Raw genomic sequence first — 18,443 nt, 5'->3', positions numbered from 1 at the left:
TCCCTTTTGGCACTGTCATTGTCATGTTGTTATATGCCCTAAAAGTTTGCTAATACTGCCTCTTCCTTAATCATAAGTATTCCTGTTGTTTCTTCTCATCAGAATGTAACTTGTTGGTTTGTTGTTAATTACTCCTCCTCTCTTCTTTTTAATAGTATATTGGTACAGGTAGACAGAATACATTTCTGGAAGCAGTCTCTGGGTCATGCAGCAAGGTACAATTAAGCTGACTAGGTCTTTGTTTTTTGTCTGCATTAGTTTCTTACATCATCAAATAAATTTCTGACTAATAGGAGGCAGCAAGAAGTGAGATGCAGATTTTCATTGCATCAAGTAGAATGAACATAGCAGAAGATAGTGAGAACGTATCTTTTTATTGAAATACATAGGTAATAAAGAATATCAGGTTATTTCTTCATATTAGTGGAATCTTTTACAAGGGAATAATGTGTCTTGTTTTAAATTCTGTTAGGGGTAAAAATACAGATGATATGTAATGCAACTCTTGGTCTCAAACTTATTTTGATAGGTTGACACCAAAGGAGTGGTGAAACGTTCTTCTCCAAAACATTGTCAGGCTGTCTTAAAACAGCTGAATGAACAGAGACTCTCTAACCAGTTCTGTGATGTTACTTTGTTAATTGAAGGAGAAGAGTACAAAGCTCATAAATCTGTTCTGTCAGCTAATAGCGAATATTTTCGAGATCTTTTTATTGAGAAAGGAGCTGTTTCCAGTCATGAGGCAGTGGTGGATCTTTCTGGTAAGAATTTTCTGATATTCTTGTTTTTTGTTAATAAGTATATACTGGAAGAGGGGTGTGTATATCTTACAAACTCAGGTTTTATGCTCAAGTGAGAGAAGCCCACTTACAGAAACAGACTAAGCTGAACTGTAAGGTCCTTCCTTTTAGTAGGGTTTCCAAGATAGAGTTATGAAAAGGCTGTCATTTCCTATCACTATCCGTTAGCGGAGATGATTGTAGCAGTAGTAGAATTTCTGGGATTTACACTGTTAAAAACAGTTTGAGAGAAATCCATAATTGCACCAGTGTTATTACACTAAGTAAATATATTACTTTAAAATTGACTGCCTGAATCTTACGTTGTGCAACATGAAATTGTAGAGCACTTATGTAGGTCTGTTGTTTTTCATTTTTTAAGATTAATAATCGTCATTCATTAGATTCGATAATCAAATTGTCAATATAGAATAATCAGAATTCCAGGTGTGGTTTTTTCGTTTCTTTGGGGCTGCTGCTGTTGTTGTTATTATTATTAAATGAATAATTTGACTTTCTTTTGGCCTCACTAGAATTTATGTATTGGCTTAGGAGTCAACAAATGAAAATTTAGGAAGCATTAAAATAGGTAACCTTATTTATACATTTCCTCATAATATTAATTTGCTGTAATTCTTGAATTACTGACACCACTGTGTAAAATGTCATTTCCCCTTTCTTAAACAAAAAAATGACTTTATCCAGATATATAAATACTTACCTAGTTAACCACTGATCCTTTTCTACCTTATACTTGTTAAAACTCACCTTCTCTGGAAAGACAAATTCATATATTTTTCCTTAACAGTAGCTATATGTTTAATTACTAAAAAATATTTCTGAAGCATCCATTGTTTGCAAGGAACTGGCCTGGGCTATGGGGATACAGTGGTGAACAAAAACTTTTACAGAGCATAGAGTTGCATTACATCCTAGATTCGTGATATTTACTTTGGTGACTCAGAGGAGAAAATACATCTTATTCTGGGCCATCTGAATAATAAAACCTATCACAAGTGTAGTCTTGATGTGTTAGCTTTGGAATTTTTTCCTTATCTTTCATGCATCTTTTTTTTTTTTTTTTTTTTTTTTGGCGGTATTTGGGCCTCTCACTGTTGTGGCCTCGGGCCCAGCCGCTCCACGGCATGTGGGATCTTACCAGACCGGGCAGAAACCCGCGTCCCCTGCATTGGCAGGCGGACTCTCAACCACTGCGCCACCAGGGAAGCCCTCATGTATCTTTTTTTTTTGCTGTATGTGGGCCTCTCCCACTGCGGAGCACAGGCTCCGGACGCGCAGGCTCAGCGGCCATGGATCACGGGCCCAGCCGCTCCGCGGCATGTGGGATATTCCCGGACTGGGGCACGAACCCGTGTCCCCTGCATCGGCAGGCGGACTCTCAACCACTGCGCCACCAGGGAAGCCCCCTCATGCATCTTTTATGCATCTGAAGCAGAAAGAAGAGTGTGTTGCTCTTTTCCAGTTTCTCAGCAGCTTATAATAGCAAATGAAATGTCTGCCCCCAAATAACTGCAGCACAGCATTCTATTATTCCAACAAAATATCTCATTTATTCTTCATTCCATATGCTTATTTTTATATATTGTTCAGCAAATATGGTGTAAACCAATAGCAGGTGAAGTAGACATTGTTAAAAATTTTGTTTGATTTTTAAATATTTAGTAGACTAATTATAAAATATGTGTAATGTATAAAAAAGCAATGATAAATAACATCTGTTTTCTAATTACCTAGTTTAATGGTTGTTGAATTCATCAGTATTTTCCTTTATGTTGTTTATGCTTTAAAAAAAAATTCTTCCCTACTCAGTCGTAAAGATATTTTCATATACTGCCTTATAGTTTTCCTTTCATATTTAACTTTTAATCTATTTGGAATTTTTTTTTTGATGGTGTGAGATAGGTGTTTGATTTCATTTTTTCCCATTTTGTTTCAGAACCATTTAGTGAAAACTCCCTTCTCTTCCTACCCATCAGCCATGCAAATTCTCTTAAAAAACACATTTTCACATGTTTGGTACTGATTATAAGCTTTTTTCCAGTCTATTGGTTGTCTCTTCTCACACTATTATTGCTTGGTCTTAATGACCTTAGCTTTATAATAATGAAAGTCTCCCACCTTAATTATTCAGGTGGTTCTTAGTTATCCATAACTCTTTGCTGTTCCATATAAACTATTAAAGCAGCTTGTCTGCTTCCATAAAAAGAAGAAAAATGTATTTTGTTAGGGATTACATCGAATTAATAAAGTTTTAGAGGTTTTTCCATAACAGTCTCACACATCTTTTGTTAGATTATTCTAAGGTAGTTTATACTTTTTGATACTACTATAATTTGTTTTCTTAAAATTATATTATTTCTGATTTATTTTTGGTAACTGTTGATTCTATATACAGTAGTACTGTATATAGAATCAATGAAGTAGTACTGTATGTAGAGTATTGTATATAGTAGTACTGTATATAGAATCAACAAAGAATCTATAGATAAATGTCTGAATGACTACTAGTCATTCAGACATTTATCTATACTCTTTGAGATTTTCCATATAAAACAAATATTGAATATATTAATATATTATCTGCTAATAGTAATGTTTTTTTCCCCTACCTTTCCAGTCCTTATATTTTGAACTCTTTTCTTCTCGCTTTACACTGCTGTTTAGGACTTCAAAAGAACCCCAGCAGTTAAATAGAGGTAGTGATAGAGGGTTCATTTATTCCCATGGTAAAGAAAGACATGGGAATGCTTTTTTTTCTTTTTTAACCATGAAGTATATTAGTTGGTGAATGTTTTAAATAGATAACCCTTTACCCCCTTTAACATTAAGGAAATTCCCTCTGAATTAGGTGTGGACTTACCACATACTTTTTCTGTATCCGTTGAGACCATCTTTTTTTCATTAACGTGGGAAATTACATTGGTTGACTAATGTTAACTCAATTTTTCATTCCTGAGATAAATCCAGTTTAGTCATAATATATCATCTTTTGTACAAACTGCTGTGTTTGGTTTAGAATGCTAATATTGTTAGACTGTTTCCAAGTGTATTCATGAGTAATTTTCCTTTTTCACACTGTTTCTGTCATGTTTTGATATCAGAGTTGGTTTAGTCTTATAGATTGTGTATTCCCTCCAATTTTTTACATGCACTGAAGTAGTTACTATGAGATTAGAATTATTTGTTTCTTGAATTTTTGGTAGAATGATGGCTAAAATTGACTGGACTTTTGGGGGAAGATTTTTAGGTACTAATTCGACAAGTTTAATGGTTAGGGAATTCTTTAGGTTTTCTATTTCATCTTGAGTAATTTATAGAAAGTTTTGCCATAATATGTCCATTTCATCTAAATTTTCAAGTTTCTTGGCACAATTTTTGTTGTTGCTGGTGGTGGTGCCACGCGGCCTGTGGGATCTTAGTTCCCCGACCACGGACTGAACCTGGACCCTTGGCAGTGAAAGCGCAGAGTCCTAACCACTGGAGTGCCAAGGAATTCCAGCACAAAATTTTTAATATTCTCTTCTAAATGCCTCCAGTGACTGTAGATTTGTCTCTTTCATTCCTTCTGGCTTCTCTCTCATTTCTGAATTTTTTTTACTAGAGGTTTACTGACTTTTTAAAAAGAAGTTGGCAGACTATAGCTTGTAGAGTGGCCCACAGCCTGCTTTTGTAAATAAAGTTTTATTGGGAGACAGCCACACCCATGTATTTATATATTGTCTGTGACTGCTTTTGAGCTTACAAGGGCAGAATTGAATAGTTGCTACATAAACTAGTGACCCACAAAACCTAAAATATTTGCTTATCTTGCTCTTTACAGAAAAACTTTCCTAAGCCCTATGCCAAAGCATAATTTTTTAAATGTTAAAAACCTAACTTTTATGCAAATACTATAGTACAAGGTTTTATATGATTAATTTAGGAAACCTGTAAGATGTTAAAACTGTTTCTAATAGAATTCTGAAGAAAAGAATTGTATATATTGTCTTTCAACCAGAGGAATGAATTTGCTCAAAATGAGTTTGCTAACAGATTGGTTAATACTCTATAGAGAAATGAACTGTAAGTTTTGGAGTTATCTTTCCTACCCTGATAGGAAAAGCTTCTTAATCTTTCACATTTCATTTGCATTTGCAATTACTTTTCTGTAAATTAATTTTTAGAGTTATAAAATAATCTAGTCAATAGCAGTCAATCAGTGGTGCCTGCTCAACACTACTTTTTAAAAATTTTTATTTATTTATTTTGGCTGCGTTGGGTCTGTTGCTGCGCGTGGGCTTTCTCTCGTTGCAGCGAGCAGGGGCTACTCTTTGTTGCGGTGCGCGGGCTTCTCATTGCAGTGGCTTCTCTTGTTGTGGAGCACAGGCTCTAGGCACAGTCTTCAGTAGCTGTGGCATGCGGGCTCAGTAGTTGTGGCACATGGGATCTAGAGCACAGGCTCAGTAGTTGCGGCACACGGGCTTAGTTGCTCCACAGCATTTGGGATCTTCCTGGATCAGGGCTTGAACCCGTGTCCCCTGCATTGGCAGGCGGGTTCTTAACCACTGTGCCACCAGGGAAGTCCCTCAACACTACTCTTAAAGAACACCTGACTACAAGGATATATTATACAGCACAGAAAATATAGCCAATATTTTACAGTAACTATAAATGGAGCATAACCTTTAAAAATTGTGGAACACTATGTTGTATACCTGAAAATTATGTACTACTGTACGTACACTGTACCTTGATAAACAAAAACCCAATATTTTTGCCTGATAACCAAATTTTTCTTTATTGAAGTAGAGTTGGTTTACAATGTTGTGTTAATTTCTGCTGTACAGCAAAGTGATTCAGTTATACATATATATACATTCTTTCTATTTTTTTTTTTTTTTTTTTTTGGTACGTGGGCCTCTCACTGTTGTGGCCTCTCCCGCTGCGGAGCACAGGCTCCAGACGCTCAGGCTCAGCGGCCATGGCTCATGGGCCCAGCCGTTCCACGGCATGTGGGATCTTCTCGGACCGGGGCACGAACCCGTGTCCTCTGCATCGGCAGGTGAACTCTCAACCACTGCGCCACCAGAGAAGCCCCCTATACATTCTTTCTTAATTTTTTCCATTATGGTTTATTACTGGATATTGAATATAGTTCCCTGTGCTATACAGTAGGACCTTGCTGTTATCCATTCTATATATAATAGTTTGCATCCGCTAACCCCAAACTCCCACTCCATCCCTCCACCACTCCCCCTCCCTGTTGGCAACTACAAGTCTGTTCTCTATGTCTGTGAGTCTTTCTGTTTCGTACACAAGTTCATTTGTGTCATATTTTAGATTCCACTTAAAACTGATATCATATGGTATTGTCTTTTTCTGTTTGACTTACTTCACTTAGTATGATTATCTCTAGGTCCAACCATGTTGCAGCAAATGGCATTATTTCATTCTTTTTTATGGCTGAGTAATATTCCATTGTATATATATGTACCACATCTTTATCCATTCATCTGTCAGTGAACATTTAGATTGTTTCTATGTCTTGGCTATTGTAAATAGTGCTGCTGTGATCATAGGGGTGCATGTGTCTTTTTGAATTATAGTTTTGTCTGGATATATGCCCCGGAGTGGGATTGCTGGATCATATGGCAACTCTATTTTTAGTTTTTTGAGGAACCTCCATACTATTTTCCATAGTGCTGCACCAATTTACATTCTCACCAACAGTGTAGGAGGGTTCCCTTTTCTCCACACCCTCTTCAGCATTTGTTCTTTGTAGACTTTTTGGTGGTGGGCGGGGCAGTGGCACAGCATGGCTTGCGGGATCTTAGTTCCCTGACCAGAGATTGAACCAGCAGCGGTCCTCAGCAGTGAAAGCACAGAGTCATAACCACTGGACCGCCGAGGAATTCCCATTTGTAAACTTTTTTTTTTTTACATCTTTATTGGAGTATAATTGCTTTAAATGGTGTGTTAGATTCTGCTTTATAACAAAGTGAATCAGTTATACATATACATATGTTCCCATATAGCTTCCCTCTTGCATCTCCCTCCCTCCCACCCTCCCTATCCCACCCCTCTAGGTGGTCACAGAGCACCAAGCTGATCTCCCTGTGCTATGTGGCTGCTTCCCACTAGCTATCTACCTTACGTTTGGTAGTGTATATATGTCCATGCCACTCTCACTTTGTCACAGCTTACCCTTCCCCCTCCCCATATCCTCAAGTCCATTCTCTGGTAGGTCTGTGTCTTTATTCCTGTCTTACCCCTAGGTTCTTCTTGATATATTTTTTTCTTAAATTCCATATATATGTGTTAGCATATGGTATTTGTCTTTCTCTTTCTGACTTATTTCACTCTGTATGACAGACTCTAGGTCCATCCACCTCATTACAAAGAGCTCAATTTCGTTTCTTTTTATGGCTGAGTAATATTCCATTGTATATATGTGCCAAATCTTCTTTATCCATTCATCTGATGATGGACACTTAGGTTGTTTCCATCTCCTGGCTATTGTAAATAGAGCTGCAATGAAAATTTTGGTACATGACTTTTTGAATTATGGTTTTCTCAGGGTATATGCCCAGTAGTGGGATTGCTGGGTCATATGGTAGTTGTATTTTTAGTTTTTTAAGGAACCTCCATACTGTTCTCCATAGTGTCTGTACCAATTCACATTCCCACCAGCAGTGCAAGAGTGTTCCCTTTTCTCCACGCCCTCTCCAGCATTTATTGTTTCTAGATATTTTGATGATGGCCATTCTGACTGGTGTGAGATGATATCTCATTGTAGTTTTGATTTGCATTTCTCTAATGATTAGTGATGTTGAACATTCTTTCATGTGTTTCTTGGCAGTCTGTATACCTTCTTTGGAGAAATGTCTATTTAGGTCTTCTGCCCATTTTTGGATTGGGTTGTTTGTTTTTTTGTTATTGAGCTGCATGAGCTGCTTGTAAATTTTAGAGATTAATCCTTTCTCAGTTGCTTCATTTGCAAATATTTTCTCCCATTCTGAGGGTTGTCTTTTGGTCTTGTTTATGGTTTCCTTTGCTGTGCAAAAGCTTTGAAGTTTCATTAGGTCCCATTTGTTTATTTTTGTCTTTTATTTCCATTTGTCTAGGAGGTGGGTCAAAAAGGACCTTGTTGTGATTTATGTCATAGAGTGTTCTGCCTATGTTTTCCTCTAAGAGTTTGATACTTTCTGGCCTTACATTTAGGTCTTTAATACATTTTGAGCTTATTTTTGTGTATGGTGTTAGGGAGTGATCTAATCTCATACTTTTACATGTACCTGTCCAGTTTTCCCAGCACCACTTATTGAAGAGGCTGTCCTTTCTCCACTGTACATTCCTGCCTCCTTTATCAAAGATAAGGTGACCGTATGTCCGTGGGTTTATCTCTGGGCTTTCTATCCTGTTCCATTGATTTATATTTCTGTTTCTGTGCCAGTACCATACTGTGTTGATTACTGTAGCTTTGTAGTACAGTCTGAAGTCAGGGAGCCTGATTCCTCCAGCTCCGTTTTTCATTATCAAGATTGCTTTGGCTATTCGGGGTCTTTTGTGTTTCCATACAAATTGTGAAATTTTTTGTTCTAGTTCTGTGAAAAATGCCAGTGATAGTTTCATAGGGATTGCATTGAATCTGTAGATTGCTTTGGGTAGTAGAGTCATTTTCACAATGTTGATTCTTCCAATCCAAGAACATGGTATATCTCTCCATCTATTTGTATCATCTTTAATTTCTTTCATCAGTGTCTTACAATTTTCTGCATACAGGTCTTTTGTCTCCTTGGGTAGGTTTATTCCGAGATATTTTATTCTTTTTATTGCTATGGTAAATGGGAGTGTTTTCTTGGTTTCACTTTCAGATTTTTCATCATTAGTGTATAGGAATGCCAGAGATTTCTGTGTATTAATTTTGTATCCTGCTACTTTACCAAATTCATTGATTAGCTCTAGTAGTTTTCTGGTAGCATCCTTAGGATTCTCTATGTATAGTCTCATGTCATCTGCAAACAGTGACAGCTTTACTTCTTCTTTTCCGATTTGGATTCCTTTTATTTTCTTTTCTTCTCTGATTGCTGTGGCTAAAACTTCCAAAACTTTGTTGAATAAGAATGGTGAGAGTGGGCAACCTTGTCTTGTTCCTGATCTTCGTGGAAATGCTTTCAGTTTTTCACCTTTGAGGACAATGTTGGCTGTGGGTTTGTCATATATGGCCTTTATCATGTTGAGGAAAGTTCCTTCTATGCCTACTTTCTGGAGGGTTTTTATCATAAATGGGTGTTGAATTTTGTCGAAAGCTTTCTCCGCATCTATTGAGATGACCATATGGTTTTTCTCCTTCAATTTGTTAATATGGTGTATCACATTGATTGATTTGCATATATTGAAGAATCCTTGCATTCCTGGAATAAATCGCACTTGATCATGGTGTATGATCCTTTTAATGTGCTGTTGGATTCTGTTTGCTAGTATTTTGTTTAGGATTTTTGAATCTATGTTCATCAGTGATATTGGCCTGTAGTTTTCTTTCCTTGTGACATCCTCGTCTGGTTTTGGTATCAGGGTGATGGTGGCCTCGTAGAATGAGTTTGGGAGTGTTCCTCCCTATGCTATATTTTGGAAGAGTTTGAGAAGGATACGTGTTAGCTCTTGTCTAAATGTTTGATACAATTCGCCCATCAAGCCATCTGGTCCTGGGCTATTGTTTGTTGGAAGGTTTTTAATCACAGTTTCAATTTCAGTGCTTGTGATTGGTCTGTTCATATTTTCTATTTCTTTCTGATTCAGTCTTGGAAGGTTGTGCATTTCTAAGAATTTGTCCATTTCTTCCAGGTTGTCCATTTTTTTGGCATAGAGTTGCTTGTAGTAATCTCTCATGATCTTTTGTATTTCTGCAGTGTCAGTTGTTACTTCTTTTTCATTTCTATTTCTATTGATTTGAGTCTTCTCCCTTTTTATCTTGATGAGTCTGGCTAATGGTTTATCAATTTTGTTTATCTTCTCAAAGAAGCACCTTTTAGTTTTATTGATCTTTGCTATCGTTTCCTTCATTTCTTTTTCATTTATTTCTGATCTGATCTTTATGATTTCTTTCCTTCTGCTAACTTTGGGGTTTTTTTCTTCTTCTTTCTCTAATTGCTTTGGTGCAAGGTTAGGTTGTTTATTCGAGATGTTTCCTGTTTCTTAAAGTAGGATTGTATTGCTATAAACTTCCCTCTTAGAACTGCTTTTGCTGCCTCACATAGGTTTTGTGTTGTCGTGTCTCCATTGTCATTTGTTTCTAGGTATTTTTTGATTTCCTCTTTGATTTCTTCAGTGATCACTTCGTTATTAAGTAGTGTATTGTTTTGCCTCCATGTGTTTGTATTTTTTACAGATCATTTCCTGTAATTGATACCTAGTCTCATAGCGTTGTGGTCAGAAAAGATAATTGATACAATTTCAATTTTCTTAATTTACCAAGGCTTGATTTGTGACCCAGTATATGATCTATCCTGGAGACTGTTCCATGAACATGTGAGAAAAATGTGTATTCTGTTGTTTTTGGATGGAGTGTCCTATAGTATCAGTTAAGTCCATCTTGTTTAATGTATCATTTAAAGCTTGTGTTTCCTTATTTATTTTCATTTTGGATGATCTGTCCATTAGTGAAAGTGGGGTGTTAAAGTCCCCTACTATGAATGTGTTACTGTCGATTTCCCCTTTTTTGGCTGTTGGTATTTGCCTTATGTATTGAGGTGCTCCTATGTTGGCTGCATAAATAGTTACAGTTGTTATATCTTCTTCTTGGATGAATCCCTTGATCATTATGTAGTGTCCTTCTTTGTCTCTTATAATAGTCTTTATTTTTTTTTTTTGCGGTTTGCGGGCTTCTCACTGTTGTGGCCTCTCCCGTTGCGGAGCACAGGCTCCGGATGCGCAGGCTCAGCGGCCATGGCTCACGGGCCCAGCCGCTCCGTGGCATGTGGGATCTTGCCGGACCAGGGCACGAACCCGTGTCCCCTGCATCGGCAGGTGGACTCTTAACCACTGTGCCACCAGGGAAGCCCTAATAGTCTTTATTTTAAAGTCTACTTTGTCTGATATGAGAATTGCTACTCCAGCTTTCTTTTGGTTTCCATTTGCATGGAATATCTTTTTGCATCTCCTCAGTTTCAGTCTGTATGTGTCCCTAGGTCTGAAGTGGGTCTCTTGTAGACAGCATATATATTGGTCTTGTTTTTGTATCCGTTCAGCCAGTCTGTGTCTTTTGGTGGGAGCATTTAATCCATTTACATTTAAGGTAATTATTGGTAAGTATTGTTCCTATTCCCGTTTTCTTCATTGTTTTGAGTTTGTTATTATAGGTCTTTTCCTTCTCTTCTGTTTCTTGCCTAGAGAAGATCCTTTAGCATTTGTTGTAAAGTTGGTTTGGTGGTGGTGAACTCTCTCAGCTTTTGCTTGTCTGTAAAGGTTTTAATTTCTCCATCAAATCTGAATGAGATCCTTGCTGGGTAAAGTAATCTTGCTTGTAGGTTTTTCTCCTTCATCACTTTAAATATGTCCTGCCAGTCCCTTCTGGCTTGCAGAGTTTCTGCTGAAAGATCATTAACCTTATGGGGATTCCCTTGTGTGTTATTTCCCTTGCTGCTTTTAATATGTTTTCTTTGTATTTAATTTTTGACAGTTTGATTAATATGTGTCTTGGCATGTTTCTCCTTGGATGTATCCTGTATGGGACTCTCTGTGCTTCCTGGACTTGATTAACTATTTCCTTTCCCATATTAGGGAAGTTTTCAATTATAATCTCAAATATTTTCTCAGTCCCTTTGTTTTTCTCTTCTTCTTCTGGAACCCCTATAATTCGAATGTTGGTGCGTTTAATGTTGTCCCAGAGGTCTCTGAGACTGTCCTCAGTTCTTTTCATTCTTTTTTCTTTATTCTGCTCTGCAGTAGTTATTTCCACTATTTTATCTTCCAGGTCACTTATCCATTCTTCTGCCTCAGTTGTTCTCCTATTAATTCCTTCTAGAGTATTTTTGTTTTTTTGTTTGTTTTTGAGGTATGTGGGCCTCTCACTGTTGTGGCCTCTCCTGTTGCAGAGCACAGGCTCCGGATGCGCAGGGTCAGCAGCCATGGCTCACGCTCTGCGGCATGTGGGATCGTCCCGGACCGGGGCACGAACCTGTGTCCCCCGCATCAGCAGGTGGACTCTTAACCACTGCGCCACCAGGGAAGCCCCCTTCTAGTGTATTTTTAATTTCATTTATTGTGTTGTTCATCGTTGCTTGTTTCATCTTTAGTTCTTCTAGGTCCTTGTTAAATGTTTCTTGTATTTTCTCTATTCTATTTCCAAGATTTTGGATCATCTTTACTATCATTATTCTGAATTCTTTTTCAGGTAGACTGCCTATTTTGTCTTCATTTGTTAGGTCTGGTGGGTTTTTATCTTGCTCCTTCATCTGCTGTGTGTTTTTCTGTCTTCTCATTTTGCTTATCTTACTGTGTTTGGGGTCTCCTTTTTGCAACCTGCAGGTTCGTAGTTCCCGTTGTTTTTGGTGTCTGTCCCCAGTGTCTAAAGTTGGTTCAGTGGGTTGTGTAGGCTTCCTGGTGGAGGGGACTAGTGCCTGTGTTCTGGTGCATGAGGCTGGATCTTGTCTTTCTGGTGGGCAGGTCCATGTTTTGTGGTGTGTTTTGGGGTGTCTGTGGACTTACTATGCTTTTAGGCAGCCTCTCTGCTAATGGGTGGGGTTGTGTTCCTGTCTTGCTAATTGTTTGGCATAGGGTGTCCAGCACTGTAGCTTGCTGGTTGTTGAGTGAAGCTGGGTGTTGGTGTTGAGATGGAGATCTCTGGGAGATCTTTGCTGTTTGATATTACACGGAGCTGGGAGGTCCCTGTGGACCAGTGTCCTGAAGTTGGCTCTCCCACCTCAGAGGCACAGCACTGACTCCTGGCTTCAGCACCAAGAGCCTTACATCCACATGGCTCAGAATAAAAGGGAGAAAAAGTAGAAAGAAAGAAAGAGAGAAGAGAGGAAGGAAGGAAGGAAGGATAAAAGAAAATAAAGTAAGGTAAAATAAAATAAAGTTATTAAAATAAAAAAATATTTTAAAAAAATTTTTAAGTAGAAAAACAAACAATAAACTGGTTGGATAGAACCCTAGGACAAATGGTGAAAGAAAGCTATACAGACAAAATCTCACACAGAAGCATACACATACACACTCACAAGAAGAGGAAAAGGGGAAAAAATAATAAATCTTGCTCTCAAAGGCCACCTCCTCAATTTGGGATGATTCGTTGTCTATTCATGTATTCCACAGATGCAGGGTACATCAAGTTGATTGTGGAGATTTAATCTGCTGCTTCTGAGGCTGTTGGGAGAGATTTCCCTTTCTCTTCTTTGTTCTCACAGCTCCCAGGGGCTCAGCTTTGGATTTGGCCCCGCCTTTGCATGTAGGTCGCTGGAGGGCGACTGCTCTTCGCTCAGACAGGACGGGGTTAAAGGAGCCGCTGATTCGGGGGCTCTGGCTCACTCAGGCCAGTGGGAGGGAGGGGTACGGAGTGCGGGGCGAGCCTGCGGCAGCAGAGGCCAGCGTGATGTTGCACCAGCTGAGGCTCGCTGTGCGTTCTCCTGGGGAAGTTGTCCCTGGATCCCGGGACCCTGGCAGTGGCGGGCTGCACAGGCTCCCGGGAGGGGGGTGTGGATAGTGACCTGTGCTCGCACACAGGCTTCTTGGTGGCGGCAGCAGCAGCCTTAGCGTCTCATGCCCATCTCTGAGGTTAGCGCTGTTAGCCGCGGCTCACACCTGTCTCTGGAGCTCCTTTAAGCGGCGCTCTTAATCTCCTCTCCTCGCACACCAGGAAACAAAGAGGGGAGAAAAAGTCTCTTGCCTCTTCGGCAGGTCCAGACTTTTTCCTGGACTCCCTCCCGGCTAGCCGTGGTGCACTAACCCCTTCAGGCAGTGTTCACGCGGCCAGTCCTCTCCCTGCGCTCCACTCCGACTGAAGCCGGATCCTCAGCTCCCAGGTGAGCTGACAAGCCTCTCGGGCTCGTGAGTACTGGTCGGCAACGATCCTCTATGCGGAAATCTCTCTGCTTTGCCTACTGCACCCCTGTGGCTACGCTCTCCTCAGCGGCTCCAAAGCTCCCTCTGCTCCGCCCCCCACAGTCTCCGCCAGTGAAGGGGCTTCTAGTGTGTGGAAACCTTTCCTCCTTCACAGCTCCCTTCCACTGGTGCAAGTCCCATCCCTATTCTTTTGTCTCTGTTTATTCTTTTTCTTTTGCCCTACACAGGTATGTGGGGAGTTTTGTGCCTTTTGGGAGGTCTGAGGTCTTCTGCCAGCATTCATTAGGTGTTTTTTAGGAGTTCCACGTGTAGATGTATTTCTTATGTATCTGTGGGTAGGAAGGTGATCTCTGCGTCTTACTCTTCTGCCATCTTTCCCCTCCGAGCACCCATTTGTAAACTTTAAATGATGGCCATTTTGACCAGTGTGAGGTGGTACCTCATTGTAGTTTTAATTTTCACTTCTCTAATAATTAGCAATGATGAGCATCCTTTTTTTTTGTTTGTTTAATATTTATTTATTTGGCTGTGCCAAGTCTTAGTTGCAGCATGCAGGATTTTTAGTTGTGCCATGCAAACTGTTAGTTGCAGCATGTGGAATCTAGTTGCCCAACCAGGAGTCAAACCCAGGCCCTGTGCATTGGGAGTGTGGAGTTCCAGCTCCTGGACCACCAGGGAAGTCCCTTGAGCATTTTTTCATAAACCTATTGGCCATCTTTGTGTTTTCTTTGCAGAAATGTCTATTTAGTTCTTCTGCCCATTTTTTTTTTTTTTTTTTTTTTTTTTTTTTTTTGTGGTACGCGGGCCTCTCACTGCTGTGGCCTCTCCCGCTGCGGAGCACAGGCTCCAGACGCGCAGGCCCAGCGGCCATGGCGCACGGGCCCAGCCGCTCCGCGGCATGTGGGATCCTCCCGGACCGGGGCACGAACCCGTGTCCCCTGCATCGGCAGGCGGACTCTCAACCACTGCGCCACCAGGGAAGCCCGTTCTGCCCATTTTTTGATTGGGTTGTTTGTTTTTGTTGAATTGTATGAGCTGTTTGTATATTTTGGAGATTAAGCACTTGTCAGTCACATCGCTTGCAAATATTTTCTCCCATTCCATAGATTGTCTTTTCATTTTGTTTATGGTTTGCTTTGCTATGCAAAAGCTTGTAAGTTTAAGTCCCATTTGTTTATTTTTGCTTTTATGTCTATTGCCTTGGGCGACTCACCTACGAAAACATTGATACAATTTATGTCAGAGTATGTTTGGCCTATGTTCTTTTCTAGGAATTTTAGGGTGTCATGTCTTTTTTTTTAAATAAATTTGTTTATTTTGGCTGCATTGAGTTTTCGTTGCTACGTATGGGCTTTCTCGAGTTGTGGCGAGTTGGGGCTACCCTTCGTTGCGGTGCACGGGCTTCTCATTGCAGTGGCTTCTCTTGTTGTGGAGCACAGGCTCTAGGCACGCAGGCTTCAGTAGTTGTGGCACGCAGGCTCAAATAGTTGTGGCTCACAGGTTCTCGGGTGTAGGCTCAGTAGTTGTGGCGCATGGGCTTAGTTGCTCCGCGGCGTGTGGGATCTTCCCGGACCAGGGATCAAACCTGTGTTCCCTGCATTGGCAGGCGGATTCTTAACCACTGTGCCACCAGGAAAGTCCCGCCCCTTTTATTTTGATTAAAATGTTTTCCAGAGTGTGTGTATGTGTACATAAAAAGGCTAGGAGTAAAAACAAAATATCAAAATTATCTTGTGGCAATAGGATTATGAGTGGTTTGTTTTTTTTTTCCCCCCCCGGTACGCGGGCCTCTCACTGCTGTGTGGCCCCTCCCATTGCGGAGCACAGGCTCCGGACGCGCAGGCTCAGCGGGCATGGCTCACGGGCCCAGCCACTCCGCGGCACGTGGGATCCTCCCGGACCGGGGCTCGAACCCGTGTCCCCTGCATCAGCAGGTGGACTCTCAACCACTGCGCCACCAGGGAAGCCCCTATGAGTGGTTTTTTTATCTTATTTTCTTTTGTGTTTTATAGCATTTTACAGTAAACATTTGACTTGTATCTTTGGGAAAAAATGGTTTTTGATATTTAAAGTTACTTGGAGCAGAGTTATTTCTTTCATGGAAAATTTTTCTTATGACTTCAACTTAGAAATTAAAAAGGTACTAGGTAAAAGACCAAAATACATTATTTTGTTGGTATCTGTTGCTTTTTTTTTTAAGAAATATTCTTTCTTACCTCAACCTTATTTAACCCGGTTTCATAATTTGTAGCAGTATTAATATGACTTTAGCCTGCTTGATTATCAGCTTTCCTAGGAATGGCTGAATTAGCTATGATGGTCATGTTGATGTGTAGTCTCCCCAGCTTTCAACCTGAATCCTAATAGATCTCACAGTTTAAGGTTTCCCTGTATGCTTGTTACTTGTTTATCCACTATTTGCCTATATAAAAGGACCACATTTTATGTATCTTGAGTCAAAACTGAAAAACACAGCAAACATGAGTTTTTTGGTTTTGGGGGTTTTCTGGCCATGCTGCATGTCTTGCGGGATCTTAGTTCCCTCACCGGGGATTGAACCCATTCCCCCTGCAGCAGAAGCGCAGAGTCCTAACCACTGAGCCAGCAGGGAATTCCCAAACATGAGTTTTTAAAAGGTTGCTTTGGCTCCCTGTATTTTAATAAAAGGTCTCTTAAGATAAATTATTATATGAGAAAAGCAAGGCACAGAAAAGTATGTGTAGTATAACACCTACTATAAGAAGGAGGCATAAGAGTATTTGTTTGACTGTATAAAGACTCTAAAAATCTGTACAAATTCTTAATCATTCTGGTTATGGAGATGGAGTTGGACTTCTCACTGTGTAATCTTCTGATATTTGAATCATGTGAATTTTAAAAATGGGTTTCGAAAGTGAAGTACTGAGAACTTAGAAATAAACTGATCTTATTTTCTCATGTAAAATGAGAACCTAATACCTCATGTGTATAGTAATTGTCTTATTCCTTAGAACAAAGATAAGCAAACTATAACCCAAAGGCCGCCAGTCCTCCTTTCCCTCCCTTTTTCTGAATAAAGTTGTATTGTACCATAGCCATGCCCATTTGTATACATATTATAATATATGGCTTCTCTTTCCAGCTACAATGGCAGAATTAAGTAGTTGCAACAGACACTTTATGGCCTGCAATCTTTATTATCTAATTCTATACAGAAAAATTTTGCTGACCCTCTGCTGTAGACCTTGTTTTAAAGTTTTTAATAGTAGAATCCTCTGTTTACAGTCAAATTTTTATATGGACTTCTATTATTAAAATATACAGCTATACTTATTGCAGTGAGGTTAGGGGACAGGTTGGTTGAACCCTGCCTACTCACCTGCCTCCCTCTCTTTTTTTACCCTCCATTCTCCAGCAGATGATTCTTGAGGGGAATTTGAGGAACCCCCGGGGTTCTAAGGAGTACATTTTGAAAATGACTGCCTTACAACAACTCTTTGAGGCAGTAAGTGTGATATTATTTTCTATTTTAGGTATTGAGAGACTCGGCTCATAGAAGTTAGTTAGTCAAGGCTTAATAAGCAACCAGAACTCAAAACAAATCCAGGATATTTAATTGCAGAATAAATGGTCATATTTGCCTTTATATTCTATTTTATATTGTCATAATTATACAGTAATTGTTTCTACAAGGTGTTTTAGTGGTGATTTGACTTTTTTGTCTTTCATCTTTCTTGTTTCGCATAGGCTTTTGTAAGGCAAGCTTCCTTCCTTTACTGGAATTTGCCTATACTTCTGTGCTAAGTTTTGACTTCTGTAGCATGGCTGATGTAGCCATCTTGGCTCGTCATCTTTTCATGTCAGAAGTTTTAGAAATCTGTGAAAGTGTACATAAACTAATGGAAGAGAAGCAGCTAACAGTATATAAGAAGGGTGAGGTACAAACAGTTACATCTACACAGGACTTACCAGAACAAAATGGAGGTACAGCACCTCCTGTGGCTAACAACGAGGGAACCACAACAACTTTATCCACTGAACTTGGGGATTGTGAAATTGTACTGCTGGTGAATGGAGAATTGCCAGAGCAGAATGGAGAGCTAGGACAACAGCCTGAGCCCCAGGTTTCTTCACAGACCGAAGCTGCTCTGTCACCTGTAGGCTGTGTAACTGATTCCCATCCTGAAATGGAGTCTGTTGATTTAGGAACAAAAAACAGCCAGACAGAACTAGAAACTTTAAACAGCAGAGAAGATGGCACAGTCTCTAATACTCATCCTAAGCTTTCAAAAGAGAATGTAATCAGTAGCTCTCCAGAAAACAGTAATATGGGAAATGATACAGCAACAGAGGATATCTGTGCTGAAGATATCTCAGAGCATAGGCAGAACCTTGGCCAGTCTTTAAAAGATCAGGAAAATCTAGTTGAACCGACAGCACAGACAGACCATAGTCCCGATGATGATGATACTTACAGAAGCAGGCTTCGGCAGCGTTCTGTTAACGAAGGAGGATATATCCGACTACACAAAGGAATGGAGAAGAAGCTGCAGAAACGGAAAGCCATTTCCAAGTCAGCAGTTCAACAGGTATGATGAAAAAAGAGTTTACCTTTGTAGTTTT

General features: G+C 39.8%; 1 protein-coding gene across 2 annotated transcripts in view; it reads left to right on the top strand.

Moving 5' to 3' along the window:
- The window catches only part of ZBTB11 (zinc finger and BTB domain containing 11), a 37,579-nt gene that overhangs the window by 7,118 nt on the left and 12,018 nt on the right, over positions 1-18,443 (top strand). For both annotated transcript variants that reach the window (XM_082839383.1, XM_082839384.1), the window contains exons 3-4: positions 530-761; positions 17,568-18,409. In XM_082839383.1, the coding sequence (XP_082695509.1) occupies positions 530-761; positions 17,568-18,409 (1,074 nt within the window). The remainder of the gene's footprint in view (positions 1-529; positions 762-17,567; positions 18,410-18,443) is intronic.

This window comes from Leucopleurus acutus (genome assembly GCF_964270905.1).
Source record: "Leucopleurus acutus genome assembly, chromosome: 5".
Lineage (NCBI taxonomy): Eukaryota > Metazoa > Chordata > Mammalia > Artiodactyla > Delphinidae > Leucopleurus > Leucopleurus acutus.
The sequence above is the reverse complement of the archived record's forward strand: the minus strand, read 5'-3'. Positions and strand labels throughout refer to the sequence as shown.